The following is a 15,446-nucleotide window of genomic DNA, read 5'->3' as shown; positions in this document are numbered from 1 at the left end:
GGCATGTGCCTTCACGTCGGACAAGTGTATCCAGGTATGGTATAGAGTTGTTCGACTCCAGCTCAATCGTGAATTTTATGAAGGGCGATAGTGAGTTGAGGTAGGATAGAAGTCGCTGACCTGAGTCTCTGGGGATGACCACGAACACATCGTCAACATAGCGACACCAAAAGGCGATGTGATCTGGTGCGTGTGTAAACGTACGTCCCTCTAACTCCTCCATCACGATGTTTGCTGTGACTGAGCTGACAGGGGAACCCATGGCCGTGCCATGTATCTGCTGGTAGACTGAGTCATTAAATATGATCGCACCCCCTGTTAAGCACAGTCTGAGGGCGGCGGAAATGTCATCGGGTGTGAGACCAGTTCTTTCGTTGAGGGTTCTATCATTGTCCAAGAGTTGTCTTGCACAAGAAATGGCAAGTTCCACAGGGATGGAGGTAAAGAGCGATATGACGTCGAACGATGCCATAACTTGATCCTGCGAGATGGATACAGTGCGAATCCTTTTTATGAATTCAACACTGCTGGAGACGGTGTAGGTGGTCTTGCCAACTAGAGGAGAAAGAAGTCTCGAGACAAATTTAGACAGCTCGTAAGTCGGTGATCCACAGCAGGATACAATTGGTCTTAGTGGTGTGTCTTCTTTGTGCACTTTCGGTAGGCCGTAAAACCGTGGGATCTGACATCCGGAGGCACGGAGGTGATTACGGGTTGACTGTGTGATCTTCCCTTGTTTCAGCCAACTGTTGATGAGGATATTCACCTCTGATTCCCATCGGAGCACAAAAGAGCGATCCGTTTAGCGGATGTGGAACACTCAGCTATCGCCGAGCATGTCTGGACAACCCACCACGACATCGACCCACACCGCGATGTCGTGGTGGTAGACAGATCCCACCATTACCTAAAGCGTACCTGGTTGGAATCGTTAAATATAAAATCTTCGGATAAATCCTTGAACAGGAACAGTGGTTGCCAAGTCAACCCGATCACAGAGTCAGTAGTTCTATCATTGGACAAACGCTGGCCACGTCATCATACGTCACAGCCACAAACGTCAACAAACAATTAAATCTCGCGTCTCACGCACCTGGCAGTGCACATCTCTATTCCAACTGCCATTCATGTCTTTTTAATTCTGAGGAAGGCTACCATATAGCCGAAAGCTAATATATTTCTTCTTTTATTTATACGCTCTGTGTGCAACTATAATAAATTTCTTAAGCATAAACCAGGCTGAAAAAAATTCTATCCCTTGAGCCTTGCACAATCTCTCCAGCCCCGAATTGATCAACAAGGCTCTCATCATATACTCCCAAAGATACTCTCATAATTATGGCTAAGAGTAAGCTTACCTTCACTGCTGCCTCCTTTAATATAAGTAGATAAATCCCATCTACCTCATTTTCTTGTTTTTTTTTATGTTTAACTTCAACATTTGTCTTCACTTTCTTACCATTATCAGAATAGGGTAGAGTAGTTAATGATCACAGCCAGCAGAGATTCTTAGGAGTGACCTAGTCAGACTCCAGGGATGGTTAGAAAAATGGCAGCTATGCTTTAATACAGCACAGTGTAAGGTATTACACCAGGCTTCCTTGCACCATGTGGCCATTGCTAATACTAAATACAAAATCATTCGGCTCCCTGTTAGAATTTGGACACTTCTGGCATCTCATTCCCTAAAAAAATTCCTCATGAGTGAATATAGATGCAAAATATCTATTTTGTTTGTAAGCAACCTGAGCAAGATCATCAAGGTAACCCAGTAACATCAAATGACCCAATGTGATTTAACACCTTCCTTCTACTGTTAATATAAGCATAGAAGTCTTTTCTGCTTTTATTGGCTTCACTGCCAGAGAATGTGTAAAGGGGTATGAGAGTACACGTGAACAGGCGCAGTTTTTATGGCTCCAACTAATAGAGAAGTTTTCTTAAATTTCTGCTTTTAATTGACTTAAATCGGCATGTTAATTCATTTTCTAGAGTTGCTTTATATTCCTAGCAACAATACTTTAGTTTAATTTGAACTTCGAGATTTTGTAGTTTATCACTTAGTATCAATAAGGGTATCTAATCCAAGTGCTGGACAAGTTTTACAGCTCCCGCGAACGCTAAGTTTTTAATTATATTTAGCCGGTTTATTGACTTAATTGTTAGATTAAATTAATTTCTATAAGTAGCTTATAGACCTAGTCACGCCCCCATGGTTTATTTTAAATTTAGATAGCACGACTTTGAAAGTAATTAATACCACATGTCCAAGGGAATGTCTTTGTGTGTGCGCACAATGTAAGGAGAGTGTGAGGAAATCAGGTGCCAACTCAGCGTTGTTATGGGCCTATATGAGAGCCTGAAGGACAGGGTGGATGCCCTCGAAGGATTTAAATTGAGGGGCCCATCAAGCTATCGGCTGCCCACATCAATGTCAGAGCTAGCACTTGAACATCACTCAACATAGCAACAACCCGCAAGGCAGAATACACTGTTCACAAAGGACTAGTTGTTGTGGATACCTCTATTGTCAGGGAAACGATGAACATATTGTGCAAAAACGATAGGTGAAACAGGACCAGGGTAGGTCTGCCAGGGACAAAGGTTGATGACATTGTACAGCAGATATCATCTTTTAAGGGCACAAAGAGTGATATTGTTGTACACAATGGCACTAATAATATTAAGAGTAGAAGTCCTGTAGAATTACTTAACAAGTACAGGTCAATGTTGAAAAAAAACCTTGAGTTAGAGTTCAATTTGAAAGTATCTGCAATTCTGCCCAGACATGATAGGAGGGAGTATATGAAGAGAGTCTTGTCGATAAATTCGGGCCTGGAGAGATTGTGCAAGGCTCAAAAGGAAGAATTTTTCTCAGCCTGGTCTATGCTTGTTAACAGGAGAGACTGCTTCTACAGGGATGGAATACACTTAAATAGAAAGGGTGTAACAATATTTGGTGATGCTATTGAGGCAAAGTTAAGTGGGCCGGAAAACTGCTAGCTTGGGGGTGGGGATACACGGACTAATAGATTAGTCCATCCCACATTGCTTTACTGCGCCTCCGTAGCCAGGTGGGAAGGAGCAGCAGTGCGTAGCACACGCTTCTTGATTAGAGCGGGGTTCGAGCCCGTCACCACCAAATACGGAAGATGCGGAAAGGGAATGACCACCGCATATCCCGGAGCAATATGGCCTTAGTTGCTAATGCTCCTAAAAAAAACCAAATAACAATAACAAATAACAATTGCTTTACTTTCATCTCTGCCAGTAGGCGCTAGCAGAGGTGAAAGTGATTCTTGCACTGCTTCTATTGAAATGCAATTGAGCAGCAGACTGAAAAGCAAGGCAATGTGGATTTCCAGGACTGCTGGGAGTCATGGTGGAACAAGTAAATACATGGGCTGTGTTAGGGTAACTAAGAATAGAAACAGGTACATGTATACTTGCATGTACACCAATGCCAGTAGTATAGTTAGTAAATCTGATGAGCTTGAAATGCTAGTCAAGACATCAAACATACACATTGTTGGGATATCAGAGATGTGGTGTCACACAGACATAAGCAGTGCAGAATTGGAATTGGGGGAGTACAATACGTACAGAAAGGATAGACAGGACAGAAAGGAAGGAGGGGATTATGCTGTTAGCTAAGAAACAAAATCTAAGGAAGTGCATCCAACTGATGTTGGTGGACAATGCAAACTTGAGTCAGTTTGGTGTGACATAAGCACTGGGAAAGGAAAACTGAGAGTAGGTGTGTGCTATATGCCTAATGAATCTGATGAGAATAATGAGCAATTGTGCAGAGAAATAGTGGGCCAGTAAATCAGAGTGTCTTATAAAGGAGGATTTTAATTTCCCAGAGATTGACTGGAATTTGTGGGTTGGTCACTCAAACACTAGCAAGGCTTTTGTGGATTTATTCGATGACTGTTTTCTACAGCAGCAGCATGACGGAATAATACTCTTGATGATCTGATTATCAGTAGTGATTCTTCATGCATTAAGAATCTGCAGACAAAGGAACCACTAGAAGGCAGTGATCACAGTGTTCTGAAGTCGGATTTACTTAAAGAGGTAACTACCATCTGGGGTAAAGGGAATGGCTCTTGCTTTCATAAAGGTGACTAAAGTGGTCTGAAACAGTATTTAAATTCTATACAGTGGGACCAACTGATGATGTTACCAACAGCAAATTCAAAATGGGAAGCATTCAAAGAATTAATCTTGGAAGCTACTAGGCTTTTCATACCAACTAAGAAATATTGTTCAAGATTTAGGCCTAAATCGATGTCAGATGAACTAATTAGACATTTGGCAGAGAAGAAAAATGCATGGGATACATATAAATTAACAGGTTACACAGAAGCTTATGATAGATATAAACTGGTCAGTAACTATGTCACAAAGGAGGTTAGGCAGGCAAAGGCAGATTACAAGAAATCTTTGGCAAAGCATGCAAAGAAAAACAGAAAAGAGTTCTTTACTTATGTAAACTCTAGAAGGAAGGGGATGAAATGGATTGGTCCACTTGATATCGATAGTTCGACTGTTGATGATCCTGCTCAGATAGCTAACAAACTAAATATTTTGCATCTACATTCACACATGAGGAGTTATTCAGGGAGGGGAATGCGAGAGGTGTGTTAAACTCTGGCAGTAAGCTAGATAATCTTGTAATAACTGAGAGTAAAGTGGAGGAGAAATTGTTGAAGCTAAACATAAGGCACCTGGGGTGGATGGGATTTATCCAGTTATATTAAAGGAGGTAGCAAAGGAAGTGAGCAAACCTTTAGCCATAATTATGAAAGTTTCCTTGGACTCATGGGATGTGCAAAGGAGATGTACCCGTGGACTCGAGATGTGCAAATGTGACCCCAATCCACAATGGAGGATCAAAGGGAGACACAGGTAATTACAGACCTGCTAGTATAATTTCCGTCCCAGGAATATTAATGAAGGCACTGGTTACAGAAGCATGGCAGGATCATCTAGACAAAACTTCAGTTATAGGTCAGACACAGCATGGGTTTGTTAAGGGGAAGTCTTGGCTGACCAATTTGATTGGATCCTATGATGTGGTCACAAAGGAACCGGATGTAAAGAATAATTTTGATATCATATATTTGGATCTTAGAAAGGCTTTTGATACTGTTGCATGTGGAAGACTGCTGCACAAATTGGGGCAGTGTAACATTGGAAGCAAATTGCTGCTATGGATAAAGCGATGGTTGAGTGCGAGAAGACAGAGAGTGATAATCAATGGACACTGCTCTTCATCGACTAATGTTATTAGCGGAATCCCCCAGGGTTCAGTGTTGGGTCAATTGTTGTGTCAATTGTTGTTTTCTGTATTCATTAATTAGCATTAGCATTAGCATTAGCATTAGTAGAGGCATTTGATGCAAGAAAGCAAGCTTATGCAGCATCAGCCAAAAAAAAAAAAAAAAAAAAGTAACATAAATAAATAAAAATAACCACTTCCACTTCACCCCTCTGTTCGTTCGAAATACCTGTCCAGCTGAGCCTTAAACTTATTTAGGCTATCAACTTCCACGACAAGGGATGGAAGTCTGTTCCACCCACCAACCACCCGCTGGCTAAAGGCAAATTTCCGCACATCTATCCTACATCTGTCTTTCCTCAATTTGAATTTATGCCCTCTCAGGTGATTTTTCTGAGCTAGAGGAAGAATCCCATCAGCATTGAGCATGCTCAAACCATTCAAGGCTTTGTACACCTCTATCAGATCACCCCGGTGGTACCTAGTTTCCAGACACTGTAATTTGCAAAACTTAAGCCTTTCTTCGTAAGAGAACCCCTTTGTCCCATTCACCAATCTAGTTGCCCTTCTCTGTACTCGTTCCAGCAGCTCTACATCCTTCCTGAAATGAGGCCTCCAGGCCTGTATACAGTACTCTAGGTGTGGCCTGACCATTGCCTTATACAAGGGAATAATCACCTCCTTATCCCTGCTAGAAAAATTCCTATATATCATTGACAATACACCATGAGCTACTCTTGCAGCTCGTCTGCACTGCTCAGAGAACTTCATATCTGCCTGCACCACCACCCCCAGGTCCCTTTCATTCTCTACCACTGTCAGTGTAGTACCACAGAGTTGATACGTTGCTCTGGGGTTGCTGTTTCCCATATGTAGTACTTTACATTTGTCAATGTTAAACTTCATTTGCCACCTCGAAGCCCATCTGCTCAACCTTTCCAAATCCTGTTGCAGCAGCATAGTGTCAGTAGTGTCCTTGACAACCCTGCCAACCTTCGTATCGTCTGCAAACTTGGACATTAAGCCTGATATACCATCATCAATATCATTTATAAATACAGAAAACAATAAAGGCCCCAATACTGAACCCTGAGGGACTCCACTAATAACATTAGTCCACGATGAGCAGTGTCCATTGATTACCACTCTCTGTCTTCTCCCCCTCAACCACCCCTTTATCCATAGCAGCAACTTGCCTCCAATGCCACACTGCTCCAATTTGTGCAGCAGTCTTCCATGTGCAACAGTATCAAAAGCCTTTCTAAGATCCAAGTATATAATATCAAAGTTATTCCCTGCATCCAGTTCTTTTGTGACTGCATCATAGTATCCAATCAAATTGGTCAGGCAAGACTTCCCCTTAACAAAACCATGCTGTGTCCTAGCTATAACTGAAGTCTTGTCTAGATGATCCTGCAGTGCTTCTTTCACCAGTGCCTCCATTAATTTTCCGGGAACAGAAGTTAAACTCACAGGTCTATAATTACTTGTGTCAGCCTTTGATCCCCCTTTGTGAATTGGGGTCACATTTGCACATCTCCAGTCAATGGGTACCTCCCCTGAGTCCAAGGAAGCTCTCATAATTATGGCTAAGGGTTTGCTTACCTCCTTTGCTGCCTCCTTTAATATAACTGGATAGATCCCATCCACCCCAGGTGCCTTTCTTGTGTTTATCTTCAACAATTTCTCCTCCACTTTGCTCTCAGTTATTACAAGATTCTCTAGCTTACTGCTAGAGTTGAATACACCTCTGGCATTCCCCTCGCTGAATAACTCCTCATGTGTGAATGTCGATGCAAAATATTCATTTAGTTTGTTAGCTACCCGAGCAGGGTCATCAACAGTTGACCCATCGATCTCAAGTGGACCAATCTGATTCATCCCCTTCCTTCTAGAGTTTACATAAGTAAAGAACTCTTTGCTGTTTTTCTTCGCATCCCTTGCCAAGGATCTCTCGTAATCTGCCTTCGCCTGCCTAACCTCCTTTGTAACTTGGTTACAGATCAACTTGTATCTATCATAGGCGTCCGTGTCACGTGTTAATTTGTATGTATCCCATGCATTTTTCTTCTCTGCCATATGCCTTATTAGTTCATCTGACAACCATTTAGGCCTAAACCTTGAACAATATTTCTTAGTTGGTATGTAAAGCCTAGTAGCTTCCACAATAAGTTCTTTGAATGCTTCCCATTTTGAATTTGCTGTTGGCAATATCATCAGTTGATCCCACTGTATAGAATTTAAATACTGTCTCAGTCCATTGTAGTCGCCTTTACGAAAGCAATACCCCTTCCCTTTACCCCTAATGGTAGTTACCTCTTTGAGTAACTCCCACTTCAGCACACTGTGATCACTGCCACCAAGTGGTTCATTTATCTGCAGATTCTTAATGCATGAAGAATCACTACTGATAATCAAATCAAGAGTATTACTCCCTCTAGTTGCCTCCCGAACATGCTGATGTAGAAAACAATCATCCAATAAATCCACAAAAGCCTTGCTACTGTGTGAGTGACCAGCCCCCAAATTCCAGTCAATATCTGGGAAATTAAAATCCCCCATTATAAGACTCTCTGATTTACTGGCCCACTCTATTTCTCCGAACAGTTTCTTATTATACTCATCAGAGTCATTAGGCCTATAGCACACTCCTACTCTCAATTTTGATCTCCCAATGCTTATGTCACACCAAACTGACTCGACACTGCACTGTCCAGCGATGTCGACTGGCTTCACTTCCTTGGATTTTATGTGTTTTTTAACTAATAGCATAACCCCTCCTCCCTTCCTATCCTGTCTATCCTTTCTGTAGACATTGTACTCCCCAAATTCCAGTTCTGCATTTCTTATATCTGTGTGACACCACGTCTCTGAAATCCCCACAATATCTGCCTTTGATGTTTTGAGCAATACCTCAAATTCATCAAATTTATTTACTAAACTCCTAGCATTGGTGTACACACAAGTATACATGCACCTGTTCTTTTTCTTAGCTACCCTAACACAACCCATGTGTTTACTTGTACCCCAATGATTCCCAGCAGTCTCTGAAATATCCTGCATCTTATTTTCCAGGCTGCGGCTCATTCCAATAGAAGCAGTGCAAGAATCACTTTCACCTCTGCCAGTGGCTACTGTTAATCTATTAGTCCTTGTATCCCCCCAATCTAGCAGTTTTCCGACCCACCTAACATTGCCTCGATAGCATCAGCAAACATTCTTGCACCCTTTCTATTTAAGTGTATCCCATCCCTGTAGAAGCAGTCTCTCCTGTTAACAAGTACAGACCAGGCTGAAAAAAATTCTACCCCTTGAGCCCTGCACAATCTTTCCAGGGCCGAATTGATTGACAGGGCTCTCATCATATACTCCCTCCTATCGTGTCTGGGCAGAATTGCAGACACTTTCAATTTCAACCCTAATTCACGGCTTTTTTTCATCAGTGACCTGTACTTGTCAAGTAATTCCGCCGGTCTCCTACTCTTAATGTCATTAGTGCCAACGTGTACAACTATATCACCTTTTGTGCCCTTAAAAGATGATATCCGCTCTACAACGTCATCAACTTTTGCCTTTGGCAGACATACCCTGGTCCTATTCCACCTATCCTTTTTACAAAGCATGATTCCCGTTTCCCTGACAATAGAGTCACCAACAACTACTAGTTCCTTTGGGACCAGCGCATTCTGCCTTGGGGGTTGCCGCTGTGTTCCGCGATGACCAAGTGCAAGCTCTGGCATTGGTGTGGGCAGCTGAGAGCTTGATGGGCCCCTCACTTGTAATCCTTCGAGGGCATCCACCCTATCCTTCAAGCTCTCATATAGGCCCATAACAACGCTGAGTTGTCGCCTTATCTCCTTACACTCCTTGCATCGCACACACACACAAAGACATCCCCCATGGCAGTATCATGTCCCATACTTGACTGCTCCGCAAACATCAAGCAAATAGTGCATCTTACAAGGCTGTGATTCAGAGGACAACTGCCCCCCTCAGTTCTCCCCTGGGCCACAGCATTCCCATTAGCTTGAGCCCTTTGCTTTGCTGCTCTGGTTTGAGTCATGATTTAGATTTACTTTCAATAAAATTTCAATTTCTGTACAAAATTAAATCCTAAACTTGTATCCAAACACAGTTATAACGCTATATTTATGTTTCAGTAACGAGTGTTATCTACGGAATATTTACGTTTCAGTAACGAGTGTTATCTACGAAATATTTACGTTTCAGTAACGAGTGTTATCTGCGAAATCCCTTTATATAACTTTCGTATCAAGTTATGTATTAATTATTTGTTTTTACTAATTATTTATGTTACGTAACCTAAGTGGTTATATGTATAATTAATTATGTTAAATAAAATTAATTATATTACGTTTGTAATCTAAGTCGTTATATGTATTTATTTAAACGTACAATTTAACTGCTAACGAAGTTCAACTAACGCTATCTAGTACGGTATATCGTATCACAAAGGCGGGAAAATTACCTAATGATAATGTTTGCAGACAATACAGAAGTCAGCAGGGTTGTTAAGACAGTATGCTATTGCAACAAGATCTAGAAAAGTGACAAATGGGCCTGGAGTACTGGGGTCCATAGTTTAACAAATAGATATTTATTGTATACCCAGTATAAAATGAAATATAAGTACAATTTCAGTTCAGTAGCTTTCGGAACTCGTGTCCCATTTTATACTGGGTATACAATAAATATCTATTTGTTAGATCTAGAAAAGTTGAGCAGATGGGCTGAGAGGTAGCAACTGAAGTTTAACACTGACAAATGAAAAATACTGTATATGGGAAGCAGTAACCCTAGAATAATGTATCAACTGTATGGTACTATACTGACAGTGATAGAGATTGAAAGGAACCTGGGGGTAATTGTGCAGGCAGATATGAAGTTTTCTGAGCAGTGCTGATGGTCTGCAAGAGTAGCTCATGGTGTCTTGTCAATGATATACAGGAATTTTTTAGCAGGGATAAGGAGGTGATTATCCTCTTGTATAATGCAATGGTTAGGCCACACCTTGAGTACTGTATACAGGTCTGGAGGCCTCATTTTAAGAAGGATATAGAGCTGTTGGAGCAAGTACAGAGAAGGGAAACGATTGGTGAATGGAAGAAAAGGTTGATCTTACAATGAAAGGCTTAAGTTTTGCCAATTACAGTGTCTGGAGACTAAGCACCTGCGAGGTGATCTGAATGAGGTGTATAAAGGCTTTGAATGGTTTGAGCATGCTCAATGCTGATGGGATTCTTCCTCTTGCTCAGAATAATCGCCTGAGAGGGCATAAATTCAAATTGAGGAAAGACAGTTGTAGAATAGATGTGTGGAAGTTTGCCTTTAGCCAACGGGCGATTGATTGCTGGAACAAACTTCCATCTGTCGTTGTAGAAGTTGATAGCTTAAACAGATTCAAGGCAGAACTAGACAAATATCACCTGAAAATTTATATGAAATTCATTGAAGAGGCCTCTGGAGTCAGGAACCCTATGATGCTACGAAAACACTGACTCAAATCGATATGATGCCTTTATTAAACAAAATATATATGTTTATACACATACTGACTGTATAAACTGTATATTAAAACAAAATGGTATATAACAAGAATAAAATGTGATAAAATATAAAATTAAAAGTGCTAAAAAGATGTTGAAAATCACTAAAAACCACTAAAACAGGAACTTTCGGCAGCAGCAGCCGCCTTCGTCAGCAATAATGGTTGCAGGTTATCAGACAATCTTTATGTACACATACATCCCAGCAGGTCTGCGACACAAACTATGACAACTGCGCATGGTCCACTTCTCATGCATTGGAACCTGAAATGGAACGAATGACTCTAAACCATTCATCTCTACTTAAAGGGCTTCAAAGAGTGGATTAATACGACAGCCCTTATCCCTATTAAGACTATAGCATCCAGACGAACATATCCTTAAACTTTCTAGCCATTTCCGGTTCCAAAAGCCATGCGCTCTATCCACGATTACAACTTCTTTAGCTGTAATGCCATACGCTCTATCCACGATTACAGCTTCTTTAGCTGTAATACCGTGCCCAGTTTCCCAGGCATAAAGATACAGCTGAGGAAGAAAGGGATTTTGGAGTTACAATACTCTCCATACAAGCAGTAAGACATACCCATGGTGTCCTATCAATGATTTATCGAACATTTTTACTTGTAAAGATAGGAAGGTCATAATTCCACTATATAAGGCCACACTTGGAATATTGTGTCCAAGTATGGAAACTATACCTCATAAGGAGGCATCAAACTTCTTGAAAGGGGCCCAAAAACCTTCAACCCACTCAGTGAGATTGCAAAGGGGCCCACATGAGGAAAGACTTTATAACATTTGAGGTTATGAAGACTACCAAAACTTCACCATTAGATAATATAATTTTCCATTATTGCAACAAAGAACAACCATTTTCATTGCATTAATCTTACAATTGTTAATTATTTAAAAATAAAGTGATTAATAAAATATAAACTTTGTTTTCAGTTGGTTTACAGCACATACACTTTTTAATAGCATACTTCGATCTTTTTTCAACACAAGTAATGTAAACTGGAAAGAAGTTCTTGGTGGACATCTGATAGCAAAGTCCAAATGTGAATGTTTTTATTCTGAAAAAACAGGAAACAAACAAGGGAATGGTGTATCAAGACCTGTACCAAGTTCTACATAAGCGAATAATTATCATCCAGTTGCTAATTATAAAAAGTGGAGCTTACAAAAAAAACAAGATGACCACCACTATGACTCACACACAAAATATGCAGTGTAATAAGCTCTAAGAGGAGAAAAAAAAACATAATAAACATAATGGCTATTTATATGACAGTTCTCTAGTAGAAGATTTTCACATATGTTTACCTTGTCCTCATTTTTATTTTTTTATTACATTATTCTGCAATCAATTAAAAATGTTTCTTTGTATGAAATTCTACATGGTCTGTACACCCACTTGTTGCAGTCCTGATGACTGAACCAAATACAGTAGAAAACTCATAAAATTATATGAAACAGACAATTCTTACCTGAGGTAAAGCATCCCTTGGAGTCACTGTAGTCTCTCCTATTCCACTATCAGGAGATGGAAGGTCAACTGTTAAGCCATGGGCAGAAGCTTTGTAGTTTTGACGAATATATCTCTCCACATAGGAAGCACTATCTACTGAGTCCTGAAAACCTCCTGCATTTTGGCGATTGGCTTGAAATTGTTCTACAGCTTGAGAATATTCCCGATAGAGGTCACTTGCTGTCAGGGGATAACCAGCAGCAACCTGTGGACCATACTGAGGAGGTGTGGCAGTAACAACAACGTTAGTAAGAATACTGTACTGACCTGTACCAAGATTTTCATAAGAAGATGGAGAAAATGCTGCTGTTGGGTATGCTGCCCCTTCAATTGGCAAGTCTGCATGTGAGGTCTCTGCTTGCATATCTCGGGTTCGCACTGGATCTGTAACTAAATCCACTGCAGAATCAGATTGAGGATTTGAGGCAGGAGATTTAACTTCCACTGCTGAAGGAGCCAGCGGAAGATCATGTTCTAGACCACTGGTCTCAGGCAATGAATTATCTGGAGATGGGTTAGAAAGATCACCATCTGATGGAGCTATTTCTGACTGACCTTCTGGATCATTGGACTGACCTCCAGTTCGTGCTTCAGGTGGAATAACTTCAGATGATTCATCTTTCACTCTCAAGTAGACATCAGTGCTAAGAACACTTGGACGACTGGCAACCACACTTCCTTGTCCTCCGTCGTTCTGCGAAGAGTCTGAAGCTGCTGGTGAAGCCACTCCACTAGAAAATAAAAAAATATTATCAGTTCCAAATGCAGCCAAAGCTATTTGATTTTTGATTTGATTTCGATTTTATTGGCGCATTAGCAACTAGGGCTATAATGCGCCAGAGCCAAAGCAAAAGAAATGAAGAAAAGAGCATAAAGTTAAGACGTTGTGATGTCGCCTCTATACTCCTCCTGTATGTTTGTACCCTTTTACTTAACCATACTGACACACAAGAAACTTCCTTGATGGAAATAAGTCATTGTTAAAATAAAATAAACAAAAAAAAAAAAAAACCAAGTTTTCCCTCCCTGGTGTTTCTGTGATGCAATGTGGTTTGAAGAAGGTAAGGGGTGGTGGTGGATTTGGGGAAGTACAGCTGGTCTAGTATTATATTTCTCATTATTTATCGTGCCTAGTGCAGCTAGTAAATGATTTCCTACTGAGGTAGTCAGTAATATAAAAGTCATATGACAGGCCACAGGTTGGCCAGGCTTGCTCTAGACATTTGTTAAAAAGATATAGCAGGTGATTTGGACATAAAGAGAAGAAGCATTTAATAAAAACATATTCCAGCCAGTCTAAGATGGGACATTTATCTTTCTTCATCACTGCTAACAGCAGAGCTTAATTTATCCATAATAAATGACAATATCATGTACAAGGAAAAATAGATTTCATTTTCTTCTGATAGACTTTTCCCATCCGGTGGGGAAAAAAATCTATCCATAATTTTATTCACTGCGATTTTCCAATTTAGCAAACCAAAGTCATTTGTGATTACAGAATTTAAAATATCCTAAGAAAGACTTTATTGTAACTGATTTTGCAGATAAGACCTCTCATGGATTCTCATTACCAAGTGCTGAACAAAATTGTGCCAAGATTTCAATTTATTAGAGTGTATCATTTTGATACATTGCTTCTTAATGCAATTCTTGATGTAATCTATTAACTTCTGAGTAAGATAAATTATTTCAACCTGCTCTTTGGAATTTACATCTATCGTGATGTATGGTTCGTCTAAGATTGGTCAACTACTGTGACCACCAAGGCATACATCTGGCTGTTAATATCCTCTTTTTCTTGTTGGTTTGGAGACAGCTCTTTGAAATAGTTCTTGAATATAGGTTGCTAGGTTTTCTGATTTAGTTTGGGACAGTAGACCAATGCCATCTGAGGGTAAATATGTGATAACTGATTTATCAAAAGTATCCCACTTTACGTTACGAAGAGAGAATGGGCATACTAAATTCCTGAGCAGTGTTGAAACAGCCTTCATAGATTCTAATATAAAAGAAATTATCCTGTGATCTGATGTTGTATAATCTATATGGCCTTCCCAATTATCTATGGAATAAACTAAATTGTTTGAGACTAAAAATATATCTGTATTATACTGTCCGGGAAGTGATTAATAGGGCTGTACCACACAGATGATTCAGAATTTGCATCCATTTGTATAAGGAACAGTTCTGGAACTATCATATTTAAAGTGGAGTCTAAATATTGGTGAGGTGGAATGATATCTTCAGAAGGTGGGCAATATACAGTGGCAGCCAAAAAAACTGCATCACCTAAAAAAAATAACATTTGTAGTGAAACATATAAGATATTGTTTGATTACAGTCATTTTGTTTGTCACAAAGCAAAGGTATTGCATCAGCCGTTTCTATAAATATGGCGTTGGAAGGGTATGCACGCTCATTAGTATCCTGGTTTGCGGAAGTGTAAGCATGGCTCCATATGTTTAGTTGACACCAAGAAAAAAAAGTGTAGCTGTTGCTCTGTCCCAGGAAGGGCTTTCTATGCGTGCTATCACTGATAAAATAGGCTGCCACCAGTCAACAGTATCCTGGGTGCTGAAATTAAAGTGTGAAACCAGTGATGTGAAGAGAAGACCTGGATCACGCCGTAAGAGAGCGGCTGCGCCTTCCCATGATTGATATTTGAAGTGGCTATGCCTTCTAATCGCCATGCTAGTGCTCCTGATCTAAAACTGGACTTTGAGATGGCCTCTGGTGTTGAAACAAGTGCACCATCTCAAAAAAAAAAAAAAAAAAAAAAAAAAACAGAAGCTAACAAAATTATGACCAATGCAAAAATAACGACAATGGGTTTAAAGGCAGAGGCACCAAAAAAACTGGGGCCCTCTATCATCATTTTTGACCGCAGTGACAACCTGACCCCACAGCAACTCTCTGAGGAACTATACTGTAGGAACTTGCAGGAGTACTTCCCAGACAGAGGCAGATGCCTTAATCACACCTAAATACTCGAAAATAGTCAACGGAGGAGGAGGCAAAAAATGGATTGTTCAACTCAACCCAATCGCCTGGAAGGTCC

General features: G+C 40.3%; 1 protein-coding gene across 1 annotated transcript in view; it reads right to left on the bottom strand.

Moving 5' to 3' along the window:
* The window catches only part of LOC150080979 (protein grainyhead-like), a 271,124-nt gene that overhangs the window by 183,555 nt on the left and 72,123 nt on the right, over window positions 1–15,446 (bottom strand). The window contains exon 3 of the mRNA XM_090380871.1: window positions 12,345–13,116. Within this exon, the coding sequence (XP_090236997.1) occupies window positions 12,345–13,116 (772 nt within the window). The remainder of the gene's footprint in view (window positions 1–12,344; window positions 13,117–15,446) is intronic.

The sequence above is a fragment of the Mastigoproctus giganteus genome, chromosome 9 (genome assembly GCF_048544385.1).
Source record: "Mastigoproctus giganteus isolate SK-2022 chromosome 9, ASM4854438v1, whole genome shotgun sequence".
Lineage (NCBI taxonomy): Eukaryota > Metazoa > Arthropoda > Arachnida > Uropygi > Thelyphonidae > Mastigoproctus > Mastigoproctus giganteus.
Note: the sequence above shows the minus strand (reverse complement) of the source record. Positions and strands in the feature narration are given on the sequence as shown.